The following is a 19,422-nucleotide window of genomic DNA, read 5'->3' as shown; positions in this document are numbered from 1 at the left end:
TAATAGCACAAATTTCAGAGTTCCTTAACTGGAGGTTCTCATTTTTTTTGAGATGGGGTCTTGCTTTGTTACCCAGTCTAGAGTGCAGTGGTGCTGTCATAGTTCCATGCAGCCTCAAACTCCTGGGCTTAAAGGATCCTCCTCCCTCAGCCTCCCAAGTAGCTGGAACCACAGACGTGTGCCACCAGGCCTGGCTATTTTTTTATTTTTATTTTTTGTAGAGACGTCTCATTGTATTGCTGTGGGTGGTCTCAAAAGAAGTTCTCATTCTTAAACTTTTCCTTGGTACCCTCTAGTTTACCCAGAGGGTAAGCATATACAGTGTTTTCTCAGTCTCTGAAAGGTTCCTTTCCTGTCTCTTGCTTAATTTAAATCAGACTCTTTCCTAAAGACGTTCTTTATCCTGTAGCCTCCAGAAATAATTACTCTTTCTTTCAGTGTTGCATGTACTTTGAATGGAGTACATGTCTTCCTTGTTCTGTATTGCAGCTTCCTAGCTATTTATCTTCCATTTGCAGTTTTTGCCTTCAGACCTGCTGATATGCTGACCCCTCCTTGTTTCTGACATTTAATGATCTCTTGGTCATTCTGTAACTCATTCACCATTTGACCCTGATTCACAGTCTTCCTGTCCACTTGTATTCAGGACTTTATTCTCATTGACTTTAGCATCCATGTGTATGATCTGTCCAATTCTTCTCAGTTACTTGACACCTTATTTCTTAATCTTTTCCTTCATCTTACCTCAGACATCCATTCCTGCTGTCATGCTATCTGTTCCTGTGGTCATGCCTGTAACCTTCTTTTGGCCGAACAGTCTCCAAGCATCTCATTCTGAATTTACAGCTGACTTTCCCTGTTATTCTCATGACAACAACTCTTCGGTTCCATTGGGACTTTCAGTTCATGAACCTCACCTTTATACTGTCTGTCATCCTTCCAGCCTTAAACTCAGTGGTTCACAATTAATCAAAATTTTGCAAATACCTTTAACTCTCTTACACTTCTGTTTTAGTCGCCTGGAAAGGCTTTGACCTTAGTTAAACCATTTGCTTGGTGCGTGCCTGTACTTAAGCAGCTTTATGTTTCTGAAGTTAAACACTACAGTGTAGACAGATTTGTTTTCACATGCATAACTTCACATCTCAGAAGGGGACCCTACACCAGTACTCAGCATTCGGTAGGATGTTCCCATTCTCACTGTAAGGCAATTTTATATCTTCTTTCTCCTCAAAGATCCTACAGCTCACTCTCAGCCTTCATTCATAGCACGTGATCTTGTCTCAAACTTAACATAGAAATTGAAGCAGTGAGTCAGGAATTCCTTTATCTTTCCACCACTAAATATACTAACTTGATCTGCATCTGCATTTGCTGCCTTATCTCCTGTTATAGGAACAAGACAATTAGCTCAATGACTAGTATACCCAAAGATCGTTTGCTTAATAACCAGTGCATCAGTTCTATCGATTTTTCAAAACTAGTATATCATTAAAGTTTGTAGCATTTGATATAGTGGGATGGTTAATAACTGCCAGAGTTGCAAAAGTTTAGGTGACTAAACCTTAACATAAAGCTGTAACATAAAGCAGTATCATAAAGCTGCTTCTCATTTTGTCTTTGTAGCACTCGTGTAATTATTTAATTAGAGATAGACTCTCGCTGTGTCACCCAGCCTGGAGTGCAGTGGCACCATCATAGCTCACTGTAACCTCGAACTCCTAGGCTCAGGCTGTCCCTCCCCCTCCCCCTAACCCACTCCACCTTGCAAAGTGCTGGAATTATACATGAACCACCGCACCTGGCCCTTAGCAGTCATTTTAAGGAAAGTTTAGTTTGTTAAAAGCTATGTGGTAGGGATATCTGTCTTCCAACTCTACTTAAGAAAAGCATAACATCAGTAACTAAAATCTGAGATATATGTACTATAATTATAGAATTGTTGAGCCAGGATTCTGAGCAAGCATAGCAAAGTAAAATGGTGTCTTTGGGGTTATTTAGTAGCTTGGAAATACAAGGTTAAAGGAACTAAGAAATACTTGAAACAATTTCATCAGATAGGAAATACTGAATTTGAAAATTTTAATTACTAGAAATTAAATTGGGTCTAATAAATCATTTGAGGAATTAGTAAAAGAAAAATGATTTAAGTTTGGGAAAAAAGATAGACAGTGATGTTCAGAAGCATGCTAAAGAAATGAAAAACAGCCAAAACATCAAATGTTAAGTTTTTGATCTTTTTAATAACTCATGCTCATGCTCAGGGACCTTTTCTTGCTCACCTTCTTAGTGATAGTTCCTTTGCAGTTATCCCTCCCATCTTCATTATCTAGCAGTTTCCCCTCTACTTGATCACATCCAAAACAATTTTTATTCTTCCCCTACTCCCAATACTATTCTTCTGTCTTATCTCAGAGAATGCAGCACTTCCCACATATTCAAGCCAAAAATCTGAAGTTTAAAAAATGTTCACTGAAGTATAATATATACTGAAATCTACGTTAAGTGTATAGCATGATGAATTTTTACAAATTGAATGCACCTGTCTAGTCTGTACCCTGATCGAGAAATAGAATATTTCTATAGCGTGTTGGGCAGAGCCAACTAAGGTAAAAAATAGAAATGTAAAAAAAGAAATAGGGGACTGAGTGTGGTGGCTCACGCCTGTAATCCCAGCAGTTTGGGAGGCAGAGGCAGGCAGATCACGAGGTCAGGAGTTTGAGACCAGCCTGGCCAACAGAGTGAAACCCCGTCTCTACTAAAAATACAAAAAATTAGCCAGGCATGGTGGCAGGCGCCTGTAATCTCAGCTACTCGGGAGGCTGAGGCAGGGGAATTGCTTGAACCTGAGAGGTGGAGGTTGCAGTGAGCCAAGATTGCACCACTGCACTCCAGCGTGGGTGACAAAGCGAGACTCCATCTCAAAAAACAATAAAAAACACATACAGTTCACTGTCTTAACCATTTTTATGTGTACAGTACAGTAGCGTTAACTATATGTACATTGTTGTATGACAGATCTCTAAAACTTTTTCATGTAGCAAAACTGAAACTCTGTACCGATTGGATAACAACTCCCAGAGAGATCTTTTAAACATTCATCATTTCATGTCATTCACTTGCTTAAATGGCTCCAAAACCTTCCTTCTTCTCTTTCAATAACATCCATACTACTTACGCAGGCTTCTTAGATCCTATATGATCTAATCCCCACTTACCTTTTGACCTTAGCTTATTCCACTTTCTCTATGCCCTACAGTGCATCAGGATCTTTGCACTAGCTGGTCTTCTGCCTATAGTGTTCTTTCCTGGCTTTGTGTGTGGCTGGCTCCTGGTCATTTAGGTCTCAGGTTAAACCTGAGGCCTACCCTCTCAGGTAGGCCTTTGACTACAGATTTAAAATACCTGCCTGGTTTAGCTGCCCATCACCTTACTTGAATTATTTTTCCTAGCACTCGTCACCATCTGATGTATTCCTTGTTTGTTGTCTTCCTCTTCCCACCATCAACTAGAATTTGAATTCCATGAGAAAAAGGCCCTTGTTTTTCGGTATCTTTAGCACCCAGAACAGTGCCTGACATGTTGGAGGCCCTCAGTAAGAGCATTGGTTGAATTCATGAATGATCAAAAAAGTGAATATGGAATAAACCAGATTTCTGATTGTGTTAGACAAGAAAAGTTTACCAAGTATGGTATTTTTTCATCTCTATCTAATGCCCTTCTAAGTCAAGTCTTATTCATTTAGAAAGAGCAAAAATGAACAACGAGTAAGGATTCATAGGTTGGAGTAGATTTGGATCAGAAAAAGGAGTAACTTGGAGGTAATACGGTGAAGGAGTAGGAAGAAAAATATTTTAGAGTTGGTTATTCTAGAAATCTGTTTCTAAATAAACTATTAATCTTATATATTTTAAATGAAAAATAAGATAGAAAAATTTGTTATAGCAACAGGCATAAACTAAATCACAGAGGTAAAGACTTTGTTAAAGATTATTGGTGGGTCAAAGGCATCTGTGTAGGTTGCTAACTGTTTTAAAAAAAAACCCACTATTTTCTGAATGAAACTTATTTTCAAATAAGTTATTAGGCAAATGTGAGATGCCAGATATAAACATGTATTTACTTTTTTATTTTAACTTCTTATTTTTTTGAGACAGGGTCATGTCATTCCCTGTCACCCAGGCTGGAATGCAGTTGCCTGATCATAGCTTACTGCAGTCTTGAACTCTTAGGCTCAAGCGTGCCTCCTGCTTAAGCCTCCCAAGTAGTTAGCACTGCAGGCATGTGCCGCCATGCCCAGCTAATTAAAAACATTTTTTATAGAGATGGGAACTTGCTGTGTTGCCCAAGCTGGTCTTGAACTACTGGCCTCGAATAGTTCTCCCACCTTGGCCTCCCAAAGTGCAGGGATTACAGGTGTGAGCCACTGCTCCTGGCCTTAAACATGTAAATCACCCATTTATTTTAGACATGAAAATAATCTGATTTTGGTTTAATTTTTTTGTTGTTACTTGTCTCCCCTCCCCTTACCCCACTGGGCAGCCCCTGAACTAGAATAGTCTCAGAAAGATTCCCTTTTTTTCATTACTTTTAATTTTGAAAAAATTTCATACAGGAAAGTTACAAAATATTATACCCAGATTCCCCAATTGTCAACATTTTACTGGATTTGCTTTATCACTTATATACACATGACAAAATATTACTTTTTCTGAACCATTTGAAGAAAAATTACAAATATTTCATCATTATCTCTAAATATTGCCAGTGTGTATTACCTGAAAACAAGGGCAATCTCCAGCAAAACCATGTTACATCCATTGAAATCAGGAAATCAACATCGATACCATCCTACCATTTCATCCACTGACCCCATTCAGCATTCACCTTTTACCGATGACCACGTTGTCCTTTATAATTACCCTTTCCTTTTTTGTCCAGGTTCCCATCCGTGACTACATACTGCATTTAATTGTCATAACTATTGACATTTTTGAAGCATATATATTCTGGAATTTTTTTTTCTTATTGATATACTAATATCTGGTTTTGTTTTGTTTTTTTTGAAGAGAGATGGGAGCAAGGTGTGGTGGTATGTGGCTATAGTCCCAGCTATTGAGGCAAGAGGATTGCTTGAGCCTGGGAGTTTGAGGCAAGCCTGGGCAATATAACAAGGCCTTATCTCAAAAAATGTGTGTGTGTGTGTGTGTGTGTGTGTGTGTATATAGTGAGAGAGAGAGTGCGCGAGAGAAAGAGATGGGACCAAATTGTCACATATTTCACGTATCCTGAGACTTGTATTTTCACTTGAGTCCTTCTTGAACAATGTAAGAAGATATAGATCTACCTTACATAGTACCTGGTATATTATAAACATTTAAATGTTTTTGAATAAATAAATGAATGCTTTTTAGTAATTTTATAATAGTACATTGTATATGTGTACTGTGATTATTTAATCTAGTGGTTCTCAAAAGTGTGGTTTGAGGATCCCTGGGAGTCCCTGAGACCCTTTCAGGGAGTCCACAAGGCCAAAGCTATTTTTTATAATACTGGTAAGATGATATATGCCTTTTCACTGTGCCTACATTTATACTGATGAGTAAGATCAGTGGTGCATAAAGTCCTTACACTTTGGCCTAAAACTCCACTACTAGTCACTGCATTTTTCACCACCCTACACTTGTCATTTAAAAACAAAAACAAAAAAAAGGCTAGTTTCACTTAAGAATGTCCTTCAGAGGCTGGGCGTGGTGGCTTATGCCTATTCCCAACACTTCAGGAGGCTAAGGTAGGAGGATCACCTGAGGCCAGGAGCTTCAGACCAGCCTGGGCAATATAGCAAGACTGCCTCTACAAAGTATAAAGGTATATTAAACAAAAGAAATTTGAAAGAGAGTATCTTTGAGGGGCCAGACATACTGACTCATGCTTGTAATCCCAGAACTTTGGGAGGCTGAGGTGAGAGGATTGTTTGAGGCCAGGAGTTTGAGACCAGTCTGGGCAGCATAGTGAGACCCTATCTCTATAAAAAAGAAAAAAAATGTCCTTGAGGGAATAGTAAAAGTTACTAATATTACTAAGTTCTTTTAGTAAAAGTTTCTTGGTTTTTTTGAGATGAATCTTGCTCTGTCGCCCAGGCTGGAGTGCAGTGGTATGATCTCAGCTCACTGTAACCTCTGCCTCCCGGGTTCAAGCGATTCTCCTGCCTCAGCCTCCTGAGTAGCTAGGACTACAGGTGTGTGCCACCACGCCTGGCTAATTTTTTTGTATTTTTAGTAGACATAGGGTTTCACTGGGTTAGCCAGAATGGTCTTGATCTCCTGACCTTGTGATCCGTCTGCCTCAGCATCCCAAAGTGCTGGGATCACAGGCATGAGCCATTGCACCTGGCCTAGTAAAAGATTTTTTAAAAGCTGGGTGACAAGATTGGAAGTATTAATAAAGAACTTGCATTGTGTACTAAAAGTACAATGACTGTCTCCAAGAAAAACACTTGTATGTTTATTTGAGTCGTGAGTTAAACTAGCCACTTTTTTCTGGGAACACTTTTTTTGTTTGTTTGTTTTTGTTTTTTGTTTTTGAGATGGAGCCTCGCTCTGTCGCCAGGCTGGAGTGCAGTGGCGTGATCTTGACTCACTGCAACCTCCACTTCCCGGGTTCAAGTGATTCTTCTGCCTCAGCCTACCAAATAGCTGGGAGTACAGGTGTGCATCACCATGCCCAGCTAATTATTTTTTTTTCATATTTTTAGTAGAGGTGGGGTCTCACTGTGTTGGCCAGGCTGGTCCTGAACTCCTGATCTCAGGTGATCCACCCACCTCGGCCTTCCAAAGTGTTGGGATTACAGGTGTGAGCCACTGCACCCGGCCCTGTTTTGTGTGTGTGTGTGGTTTTTTTTTTTGAGTTTGGGTCTCTGTTGCCTAGGTTGGAGTACAGAGGCACAGTCATGGTTCACCACATCCTTGAACTTCTGGGTTCGTGTGACCCTCCTGCCTCAGCCTTTCTACCAGCTAGGACTATGGGTGTGTTTCATCACATCTGGCTAATTTTTTATTCTTTTTTGTAGAGACTGGGTCTTGCTATGTTGCCCATAGTGGTCTCGAACTGGCCTCAAGCAATTCCTCTCACCTCCAACTCCCAAAGTGCTAGAATTATAGGCATGAACCACTGTGCCCAGTCTGGAACACCATTTTTATGTGAAATAATGACAGGGTCATTCAGATTTGGGTGTTTGGCAGACATTTTCTTGAAAATTAATACATTGAGCCTGTCACTCTAAAGAAAACAATTGACAGCATTTGTTGGCTTAAATCTGATAAAATTCTAACTTTCAAATGAAAATTTAGAATTTTGGAAAACTTATACCCAGCACTGTGAGATTGACAACTTAAACTGAAAAGACTTCTGATAAGATTGGTGGTGATATTTGCAAATGTGATTTTAAAAATATTGTCAACATTTGTAAGATCTGGATAACCTGGTGAACTAGTATATTCTAAATAACCAATTAAGTATGTGACAAAATAATGCACAAATTAAAAGATCCATTCAAAATTTAAGGTACAGACTGGGCACCGTGGCTCACGCCTGTAATCCCAGCACTTTGGGAGGCTAAGACAGGAGGATGGCCTCAGTCTAGGAGTTCAAGACTAGTCTGGATAACATAGTGAGACTTTGTCTCTACAAAAAATAAAAAATTAGCTGGGCATGGTGGTGCACATCTGTGGTTCCAGCTATTCAGGAGGCTGGGAGGTTGAAGGGTTGCTTGAACCCGGAAGTTCGAGGCTGCAGTGAGCAGTGATCATGCCACTGCACTCATCATAGGCAACAGAGCAAGACCCTGTCTCAAAATGAAGAAAAAACCCACAGAGTGTAAGATACATAAAAAAAAAATTTAATGTAACAGAGTACAAAAAGTCTATCCATATGGTTTCAGGTTCTGCATTAAAACTAACCTTTAAGGAACTACCACTTTCTGAGTTTTAATGTAGTATCGAAGAATAATATCCATGAAAGGACTATTTACATATTTTTCCCTTTCCAACTATACATGTGTGTAAGCCTGGATTTTCTTCGTATACTTTAACCAAAACAGCATATTGCAAGAGAGTGAATGGAGAAGCAAATGTGAGAATCCAGCTGTCTTCTGTTGAGCTAGACGTTAAAGAGATTTGAAAAGATATAGAATAATGCTATTGGCCAGGTGCAGTGGCCCATGCCTGTAATCTCAGCACTTTGGGGGGCTGAGGAGAGCAGATTGCTTGACTCCAGGAGTTTGAGACCAGCTTGGGCAACATGGCAAGACCCGGTCTCTACAAAAAAATACAAAAATTAGCTGGGAGTGGTGGTGCGTGCTTGTAGTAGTCCCAGCTACTCAGAAGGCTGAGGTGGGAGGATCGCTTGAGGCTGGAAGATTGAGCTGCAGTGAGCTATAATTGCACCACTGCACTCCAGCCTGGGCAATGGAGCAAGACCCTGTCTCAAAAAAATAAAATAATGCTGTTCTTCACACTATCTTTTTTTGCTTTGGAAAATGTAATTATTTTTTTAAAAATTTGTTAATGTTGGCATGTGGTTTTATCATTATTTATTTTGTTTTTGAGACAGAGTTTCACTCTTGTTGCCCAGGCTGAAGTGCAATGGTGCGATCTCGGCTCACTGCAGCCTCCATCTCCCAGGTTCAAGTGATTATCCTGCCTCAGCCTCCCTAGTAGCTGAGATACAGGCATGTGCCATCACGCCTGGCTAGTTTTGTACTTTTAGTAGAGATGTGCTTTCTCCATATTGATCAGGCTTGTCTCGAATTCCCGACCTTAGGTGATCCACCCGCCTCGGCCTCCCAAAGTGCTGGGATTACAGGCATGAGCCACCGCGCCTGGCCTATTACTATTATTAATTAATTTATTCTTGAGCTGGAGTCTCACTCTGTTGTCCAAGCTGGAATGCAATGGTACGATCGTGGCTCACTGCAGTTTCCGCCTCCCAGGTTCCAGCGGTTCTCCTGCCTCAGCTTCCTGGGTAGCTAGGATTATACGCATGTGCCACCATGCCCGGCTACTTTGTGTATTTGTAGTAGAGACAGGGTTTCACCATGTCGGCCAGGCTGGACTCGAACTCCTGACCTTAGGTGGTCTGCCTGCCTCAACCTCCCAAAGTGCTAGGATTACAGGTATAAGCCACCATGCCCGGCTGGTTTTATTATTTTTTAATGAACATAAATATTTTAAAAATTGCTCAGTTTTAATTTCTGATAAGGTAGACATTCAGAAATAGAACCCACAAAAACAAAAAGCTCTTTGGAGTTCTCTAATTTTTAGGAGTCTTAGGTAGTCCTGAGATAAATATATGAGAACTACTGATTTAATTGTTCCATTTTGATGGATTTTAAAATTTTGTCCAGTTTTTTACTATTATAAACATTGCTGCAATATACTAATGTACTTTTTTTTTTTTTTACACATTTGTGATTGTTTCAGTAGGATAAATTCCTAGAAGTAGAAATACTGTGTCAAATGATAAATTTTTATTTTTAGATGTTAGCAAATTGCCTTTTAACATAGTTGCACTAATTTTCCCACAGACAATGGAAGAAGGTGCTCTTTTCCCATGTATGGCATTGCCAGTCTCATAGATGAAAACAATTATGTTTTTTATATTTTGTACTTTTCAGAAATTAGTAAAGTTAAGGGTCTTTTCATGGCCAGTAGTTATGTGTCTTTCTTATTTTGTAAATTGCCTTTCTAAGTATCTTGTCCTTTTTCATGTGTTGATCATCCTTTTCTTAACTCATTTGGAAGAGCTCTTAGGAAAAAATAGTTTTTGTTGGTCACAGTGCTAAAGATATTTTTCTGTTTCTTTTTTGTTTTTCTTTACAGTTTCTTATTTTATGAGGTTTAAAATGTCAAAGGGAGATTTTCTTCATTCATGTTGCTGCATTTATTTGTTTCTTGTTATGGCTTTTGGGCCTCACCTACTCCAAATTATAAAAATGCTTATCTGTATTTTCTTTTCCTGATTGGGGATTTTTAACCAGTTTGATTGATTGATCGATTGAGACCGGGTCTTGCTCTGTCAGACTCAAGTGATCCTCAGTCTCAGCCGCCTGAGTAGCTGGGACTACAGGTGCGTGCTACCACTCCTGGCTTTTTTTTTTTTTTTTTTTTTTTTTTTGTGGAGACGAAGTCTCATTATGTTGCCCAGGCTAGTCTCAAACTCAAGTGATTTTCCTGCCTCGCAAAGTGGTAGGATTATAGGTGTGAGCCATCGTGCCCAGCCTCCCAGCTAATTTTTAAATTATTCCTAGAGACAGAGTCAACCTATGTTGCCCAGGCTGGTCTTGAACTCCTGACCTCAAGCAGTCCTCCCACCTTGGCCTCCCAAAGTGCTGGGATTATAGGTGTGAGCTACTGTGCCTGACCAACCAGTTTGATGTAAATTAAACCCATTCTAGATGATGTGTGACAGCTCAATTTTAATACTAATCTAAGTAGGACCTATAATTGCATGTAATGGAAACTTGATTAATTTCAGAGGAAAAACATCAGTTTAAAGATGACAGAGCAATTTAGAGATGCGGTGTATCTCATATCCCACTGCTTTAACCCCCTAATATTAACATTTCCTTTCATCTGTTACTTTTTTTTAGTTGAGGAAACGTGTGAAGCTTGAAGGGAAAGAACTTGAGGAATACTTGGAAAAAGAGAAACTAAAGAAAGAAGCTGCCAAAAAGCTTGAGCAGTCAAAAGAGTGAGTCATTTTCAGACAGATTACAAACTTATAGATGCAATTTAAGAAGAGTGTGTCTTTGACTTAAATGTTTCATTAAAAATATTTTTAAGTTTTCATAAGACTTAATTTTGTTACAGACATCTTTCAAATGTCTAGAATACCAGATCCTGTCAGTGCTAATATTATTATGCATTTATTTGTTATGTTTTATAAAATGTCAGTCCAATAATATTGAATGTTATTCCAGTCATGCTTCACTTAATGATGGGGACACCTTCTGAGAAAAGTGTTGTTAGGGGATTTAGTCATTATGCAAACATTAGGAAAAATGTTTACACAAACCTTGATGGTATAGCCTACTGTGTGTCCAGGGTCTATGATATGGCCCATTGTTCCTAGGGTACAAACCCGCACAGCATGTTACTGTACTGAATACTGTAGGCCATTGTAACACAATGTTAAGTATTTGTTTATCTAAATGTATCTAAACATAGAAAAGGTACAGTAATCTTATGGGACCTCTGTTGTATACGTGGTCCATTGTTGTTGACCGACATAACTGTATATTATCATTTGAGTTAACACTGAATTATTAATATTGAGGATTGATTCAGTAATAAATAGATAAATATTAATTTAAAATATCTTTGAAACTTTATGACCTCGATCTATTCTAAAATCCTCCTAGGGCAGATATAGATTCCAGTGATGAGAGTGACATTGAGGAAGATATTGACCAGCCATCAGCTCATAAGACGAAGCATGACTTGATGATGAAAGGTGAAGGCAGTCGTAAAGGAAGTTTTTTCAAACAGGCAAAAAAGTCCTATCCTATGTTTCCTGCCCCAGAAGAAAGAATTAAATGGGATGAATATGGAGAGATTATCAAGTATGTGAGCAAAACAAACTTTTCTCTCTTGCGAATTGGAGGTATTAACTGTGTTATCATTTTTCAGTTCATGAATTTGATCTTTCTAGTCACATGTACGTGGTTAGCTTCTGAGTACCTCAGACTGAAGACACAGAAGACTTGTAACTTGAAACATAAAAATAGAGATGCTGAGAAACAGAGAATATTAGGAGAAAACTGGCAGTTTTATGACTTAGTTGTGTAAAGGTTTAAAAACATGATCACATGATCAAGACTTTTTTTCCCCACTTAAAAAGAGAGGAAGATGTAGAATAGGAAGAACTTTGGGGCTGTGCATGGTGGCTCACACCTGTAATCCCAACACTTTGGGAGGCCTAGATGGGAGGATCACTTGAGCTCAGGAGTATGAGACCAGCCCAGACAATATAGTGAGACCCCCATCTCTATCTTCAAAAAAAAAAAGAGAGAACTTTGGATGACTGGTGATTGCATTACCAATGGATTATGTCTTAAGTATTATACAAGTTTTATGAGATTAAGAGGAATATGATATAGCATGAGTGAAACCATGGAAAATTTACAAAATCTATACTCATAATTAGAAAAACAACTGCAATCACATGTTATAATTGCAAATTTGAAAACACTACTGTCCTGTGTAAAAAAAAAAAGAGAGAAAAAGAAAAACGTAATACAGGCTGGGTGTGGTGGCTCACGCCTGTAATCCCAGCACTTTGGGAGGCCGAGGCGGGCGGATCACGAGGTCAGGAGTTCAGGACCAGCCTGGCCAAGATGGTGAAACCCCGTCTCCACTAAAAATTCAAAAAAATTAGCCGGGTGTGGTGGTGGGCACCTGTAATCCCAGCTACTCTGGAGGCTGAAGCAGAGAATTGCTTGAACTGGGAGGCAGAGGTTGCAGTGAGCCAAGATGGCGCCACCGCACTCCAGTCTGGGTGACAGAGCGAGACTCCATCTCATAAGAAACAAAAAACGCAATACATACAGTCATCTGGTAGTTGATATCAAATTTCATTGGCTTTGGATGAAATGTATATTTAAATCTTGAGATATGTGAGGACTCCAAAAATTATGCCGCCTACTAGTTATATATGTTATGTAGTATTAGCTTGCTTTTTTACTGCTTCTAATTAGAGACTTATTATTTAGACCAGAGGATTTCTTGGTGCCAGAGCTTCAAGCTACTGAAGAAGAAAAAAGCAAATTAGAATCTGGTTTGACAAATGGAGATGAACCCATGGATCAGGATTTATCTGATGTTCCTACTAAATGTATTTCTACAACAGAGTCTATTGAAATAAAGTAAGTGCTTCTGTGACATTTTGAAAATAGATTATAAGATAAAATTTCAAGCATTTGAATTATATAATTTACATTATTTCAAGTGAAATTTCTGAATATTCTTTAGTAAGTTTGTGCTTTTAAAATTTAATTTATTTTTGTATGAAGAGACTTGCGAAATATGGTGGCATGATATTTTCTCTTCATTAATGGTATTTGAATGCCAAAGTAATTGAATTGGTGGTGAGGGGTGTACTTAAATTGTAACATTAAATTGTCCATTTATATGAAGAAAAATTATTTCTGGCCTTTTTAGTCTGTAAGCAGGTGAAAGGGAATAGTGTAACTCACAGTTTAATTTTTCTGAGTCACTGCTTGTTTCATAAAATATACTCCGTGACTTAAACAACTCTAAGACCCTAATGTCTGGAAAATACTGTTGTGATCTGAAGTAGTTAGAAACCTTTTTCCCCCGCTTTCTACTTAGTTAAATAATGCTAGTAAATGATCATTTTGGAATTTTTTTTAAGTCATCAGAGAACAAAATTTGTTCAGTAATATCATTTAGTATATATTTTTGGGTGTAGATAAGATCTAAATAATACAGATAGGGCTGGGCATGGTGGCTGATGCCTGTAATCCCTGCACTTTGGTGGGCCAAGGTAGGCGGATCACTTGAGATCAGGAGTTTAAGACCAGCCTGGCCAACATGGTGAAATCTCATCTCTACTAAAAATGCAAAATTATCCCTGCGTGGTGGTGCACACCTATAATCCCAGTTACTTGGGAGGCTGAGGCAGGAGAATTGCTTGAACCTGGGAAATAGAGGTTGCAGTGAGCAAAGATCATGCTACTGCACTCTAGCCTGGGCAAAAGAGTGAGACCTAGTCTCAGAAAATAAATAAATAAATAAATAAATAAAGATAAATCATACAGATACTATAACACATGTGTATTTCTCAAATCCTAGTGTTATATGTTATATACATGATAAAAGCCATTTTTTTTTTAGAATTATGAGAAAAGTTACCTTGAATAATCATATCTAATTACAGAGCCCGGGTTACCTACATAGACTATGAAGGACGCTCTGATGGGGATTCCATTAAAAAAATCATTAATCAGATGAAACCACGACAGTTGATCATCGTCCATGGCCCACCAGAGGCCAGTCAGGATCTGGCAGAGTGCTGTCGCGCCTTTGGTGGGAAAGATATTAAAGTATACATGCCAAAGCTGCATGAAACAGTTGATGCCACGAGTGAAACTCACATCTACCAGGTAAACATGCCAGGAGTTGCCAGTGAGTAGAAATAAGTACTTTTTGTGGCAGGTTAGGACAGGTAACATTAGACATACAGAGATGTGTGAGACAGACAGACAGGGATGGTCTCCTGCCCTAGCAGTCCTGATACTGTATCGGGCTTAGAACAAGGAAATACCATTTATCACGTTGTTGTGACTCTGAGAAGAAGTATAGGATGCTATGAGAGTATTAAGAGGGGAAACCACCCACCTTTAGAGGTTTAGAAAAGGTTTCCTGCAGGAAGTGATAACTAATCCTAACTGATGTTTAGATGGGTTATCAGGACAGACGGAGTAGAAAAGTGGGGGAAGAGCATTCTAGGCAGAGGGAACCATATTTGCAAAAGTACAGAGGTAAGGAAAATGATTGTTTAAGAATTAAAAAGTTTTAGAAGAATTCCCGGATATCAAGGTTCTACTCCTAATTGGAACAAATGGAGACGGATGCCGAATATAGGACTAGCACAGTAGAGAGATAAACTTTGTCTGGTAATGGGAGATGGTGTCAGTTTAAGGCTGGAGTGATGTCTATATCTGGAAGAAATGGATGTGCACATATCAGGCAGGAAATTTATTCTGGGCAGAGTAAGAAGAAGCACCCTTCCAAGAATATGGAGATGTGAAATTCTGAAAGGACAAGCAGTTCGGTACCTAGTGAAGTATGCCAAGTACTAGAGGATGGGACTGATCAGTGGTTCTCAACCTTGACTGCACATGAGAATCATCTGGGGAGCTTTGTGAGGGTCAGAGGGATTCAGTGTTCTGGTCTTAGTCTTACCAGTTATGTTAGAAACACTAGATATGAGGCTCTGATATACTTTTTGTTTTAATTGCCATGTGATTCCATTTTGTAGTCAGGGTTAAGAATCTCTGTTTTGGAAAGTAGGCAGGGGCCCAATGATCTGCAAGGTAATGAGGTCATTGCAGGTCATTGTGAGGCTCAGATGAGTGAAAGATTTTCCAATTTTAACATATTACCAGAGGCAGAAAATGATAATAGGTTATATTTAATTTGTTAATCTGTATTCTGTGGGTTTTATTTCTCTCCCCCTCCTTTGCATATCTAGGTGAGATTAAAAGACTCACTTGTCAGCTCTCTTCAGTTTTGTAAGGCAAAAGATGCTGAATTAGCTTGGATAGATGGTGTCTTAGATATGAGAGTTTCCAAAGTGGACACAGGGGTTATTTTAGAAGAAGGAGAACTAAAGGATGATGGAGAAGACTCAGAGATGCAAGTGGACGCTCCCTCAGATTCTAGTGTTATAGCACAACAAAAGGCCATGAAAAGTCTGTTCGGAGATGATGAAAAAGAAACAGGTGAAGAAAGTGAAATCATTCCTACTTTGGAACCGTTGCCACCTCATGAGGTAAAAAAAAACATGTGCTTTTTTGATTTCTTCCTGAATTTGTCATCCTTCTAGTTTTCGTGTCTTTTGGTTTCTTTTTTCCCCCTTCCAAAACTAAGTGGGTCTGTGGAACCTTTTATATTTTTAACCATTTAAAATATGTGTCAGCTGGGGGCAGTGACTCACGCCTGTAATCCCAGCACTCTGGGAGGCTGAGGTGGGAGAACTGCTTGAGGCCAGGAGCTCTAGATCAGCCTGATTAATATAGTGACACCCTGTCAAAAACCTAGCCGGCATGGTGGCATGCGCCTGGAGTCTCAGCTAAGTAGGCTGAGGCAGGAGGATTGCTTGAGCTCAGGAGTTCAAGACTACAGTGAGCCACGATTGTGCCACTGCATCTAGCCTATATGATAGAGCGAGACCCTGTCTGGAACATAAAATATGTCTCACATTTGGGCTGATTTTGGAGTTTTTAAAAAAGAGAACTTGCAGCGTGCTTCTGCGTGTTTGTCTTTGTGTATATATCAATTCTATACAGCTAAGGAATGACATATCTTTAGCAAATCTTTTAAGGTACATAATTGTTTCATGATTTGTTTTTTTGGTATGGATTTTTAAATTTTAAGTTTGATGATTGTGATGATCACCTGCCTGCTTCCAGTCTGGAGATTTATAGTTTTCTAAGAAAGTCATACTGGTGTGTTTTCTGTTTTGTTTTGTTTTGTTTTGTGATGGAGTCTTGCTCTGCTGCCCAGGATGGAGTGCAGTGGCATGATCTTGGCTCACTGCAACCTTTGCCTCCTGGGTTCAAGCGATTCTCCTGCCTCAGTGTCACAAGTGGCTGGGATTACAGGCATGAGCCACCAGGCCCAGCTAGTTTTTGTATTTTTAGTAGAAATGGGATTTTGCCATGTTGGCCAGGCTGGGCTTGAATTCCTGACCTCAGGTGATCCACCCACCTCGGCCTCCCAAAGTGCTGGGATTACAGGTGTGAGCCACCGCCCCCAGCCGAAAGTCATACACTCCATTTTTTTTATGTTTCATTCAGTTCAAATAACTTTTGGTTTTGATATAGTTAGAAATCTTTAATTAAGTGTACGTTCAATTTCATCTAGCATTTACATATTCTTGAGAGATATCTAGTTAACTAGCAAAGATTCTAGGTAATTAAACTTGGAAAAATACTAAAACTATGAATCTTACATGCATGTCAAGTGATGTCTTCAGCCCTACTATGAAATTAAGAATAGAGAGACAGCCTCTGTTGCTAGATTCCCTTCTAGTACAACCCTCAAAATTGGGAGGAGGAATTAGAATTTTTTTTCTTCTGTGCTAAAGCTAAAGCTCTTCAAAGTAATGTTAAAGCAGAAAGCAGCAGCATTAGGCAAGAACCACTTTCCTTACTGATTGTAGAACCTGTGGCATCCATTGCATTTGCTCTGAGGAAGGAGGGACAGGGAAAATGGGATGAGGGAGGAATTGTCCTTTGAAGTAAGCAAATGACTGGGATCTAGAAAATGAATATTTGGTTCAGTCCTGCCCATGGCACTCTAGTTAATCCCGTTAGGCAAGTGGATGAGTGAAGAGCATAGCATTACCAAACGTCTCTGTTATGATGAGGCATGACTAACAAAACTGATTGTGAAACAGAAAATGTGAAGGGCGTTGTAAATGTTAAATAATGGGGTAAAATGTAGAATAACAACTTGGAATGTGATTTGCAGTCTTGAAATGATCTGTCAGAGGACTTCAGGGAATAATAGAAAATCTCTTAGAGATCATGTAGTATTTTACTTTATTCAGTACAGTTGTATGTCTGGTGTTTTACTTGAAGTTATTCTTTCCCCTTTGACTTTACCTAAGGTTCCTGGACATCAGTCAGTTTTTATGAATGAACCAAGACTGTCAGACTTCAAGCAAGTTCTCTTACGGGAGGGGATTCAAGCTGAATTTGTAGGAGGTGTACTTGTTTGCAACAATCAAGTAGCAGTCCGCAGAGTAAGTGTGTTTTCAATAAGGGCTGAATTGAACACATACTTCTGATGTCTTGTCATTTTGAAATTCTGTAATTCTTGATTGGTATTTTCACAAAACTGAAGATCAGTAATTTATGTTCATGATCATGACCTCAAAGGCTTACAGAAGTCTTACTGACTTGAAGGCTTATGAAAGACTCTTGAAGAAATGGTATAAAATTTTGTAGTAAATTTTAATTATTTGAATCCTCTGACATTTATGTGTCTATGTAAAATTCATGACTTCAGTATTATATCCATATGCTGTGAATCAGAGCAACCTGTGTCCTGACCAATCATAAAGTAATCTATTTCATATATTTCAGTTTTTATGTCTGCATATTAATGAATAGAAAATGTACTAAAGAATTTTTTTTTATTTGGTTTCTAGACGGAAACTGGACGCATTGGATTAGAAGGCTGCCTTTGTCAAGATTTTTATAGGATAAGAGACCTTTTATATGAACAATATGCCATTGTGTAAAAGACATGATGTCAAGAAGGATCTGCTTGACCTTTCTAAGAAAAAGGGATTCTTATCTTACTTTGAGCTTTTGATGTTTTGTTTTGTAACATACAGAAAGAATCTGCCAGAAAAACTTACATGTATTAGATTTTTAAAAATATAAATAGAGAACATTTTGCAAATGCTCAAATGAGCATTCTATCTTTTGGCTTTCAGAGTGACAGAGCTCCTAACAGGTGTACAGGCCCGAGAGTTGAAGGTGATTGGTTTTCTCTACAGACTCCTTGTTCTAGAAGGGCTTTTTACTTGAATAAAACAATGCAACTTAGCAAACCAATTCATGGCCTTAGAGAAACATTTTTGCATGAGTTCTTACAAACTGTTATATTTTCTGGAATGATAAGTGAGAATTATTTAGAAAAGACATGCTCAAAAAAAAAAAAAAAACAAACCTAAACTGATAGAACAGTTTTTTGAAGTTTATTTTTAAAAGCATATGTGCTCTGACTCTTTCCAGTTTGAATATGCAATTGTTTTCTGCCTATATTTCCCAGTGATTTACTCTAGGGTAAGGTACTACACATTTGGTTCAGAAATCAATTTTTATTTCTCCTATATCTTGTTTTATCAAGATTTTGTTGTGGCATTTCAATGTAAATTATAACACCATCATTTGAATATACATAATTCAAAAGAACTCCTTGATGCAGTATAGTCTTAAGGGTTCTGCATACCTTTTAGAAACATCTTAGCCATCAGTTAGGTCCTGTATTAAACTGTTTAGTGCTCTGTTTTTAAGAAAACAAATGTTGAACCTCACACTTTTATGTGGTGACAGTATAATTTAATTAAAAGGTGTAAATGTTTTCATCTCTTAAGCTTGCTCTTTCCTAAGGTCACCCAAGCAGTGGTTGGATTTTATACACATTACTACTAAAATAATACTGAAGTTGGATAAGGTTACCCTTTCTGTGTTTGTGTCTTTCTTGTGACTAACCACCCTGATATAGTATAAACCACTGTGTTCAAGAGTAAAAACAATATATGCAATTTTCATTGAACTTAAGGAGTGAAAACCATGTAAACTATTGAAACTATTGTAATCCATTAATGCTTTTTAAGAAGGTAGCTTAATCATGGCAGACCTTGATGTTTATTTCTCAAATGGTTAAACCCTCTTCTTTACACTTAGTTGTTTTTTTTTTTTTTGAGACAGACTCAGCCAGGCTGGAATGCAGTGGTGAGATTTTGGCTCACTGTAACCTCTTTCTCCAGGGTTCAAGTGATTCTCCCACCTCAGCCTCCCAAGTAGGTGGGACTATGGGCACATGCCACTGCACCTGGCTAATTTTTATATTTTTGGTACAGACAGGGTTTCACTATGTTGGC

The 19,422-nt window shown here is 38.6% G+C and overlaps 1 protein-coding gene across 2 annotated transcripts in view; it reads left to right on the top strand.

Annotated features, from left to right (window-relative positions):
- CPSF2 (cleavage and polyadenylation specific factor 2) overlaps positions 1-18,996 on the top strand; it is a 40,553-nt gene extending 21,557 nt beyond the window's left edge. The window contains exons 10-16 of one of the 2 annotated variants that reach the window (XM_031667893.1): positions 10,649-10,749; positions 11,420-11,620; positions 12,770-12,922; positions 13,957-14,182; positions 15,274-15,573; positions 17,416-17,550; positions 17,959-18,996. In XM_031667893.1, the coding sequence (XP_031523753.1) occupies positions 10,649-10,749; positions 11,420-11,620; positions 12,770-12,922; positions 13,957-14,182; positions 15,274-15,573; positions 17,416-17,550; positions 17,959-18,051 (1,209 nt within the window). In that variant the 3' untranslated portion in view covers positions 18,052-18,996. The remainder of the gene's footprint in view (positions 1-10,648; positions 10,750-11,419; positions 11,621-12,769; positions 12,923-13,956; positions 14,183-15,273; positions 15,574-17,415; positions 17,551-17,958) is intronic. The other variant, XM_031667894.1, reaches the window with a different exon arrangement.
- Positions 18,997-19,422: the final 426 nt, after the last annotated feature.

Source organism: Papio anubis, chromosome 7 (genome assembly GCF_008728515.1).
Source record: "Papio anubis isolate 15944 chromosome 7, Panubis1.0, whole genome shotgun sequence".
Taxonomy (NCBI): Eukaryota; Metazoa; Chordata; class Mammalia; order Primates; family Cercopithecidae; genus Papio; species Papio anubis.
This window is presented reverse-complemented; position numbering and strand designations above follow the sequence as displayed.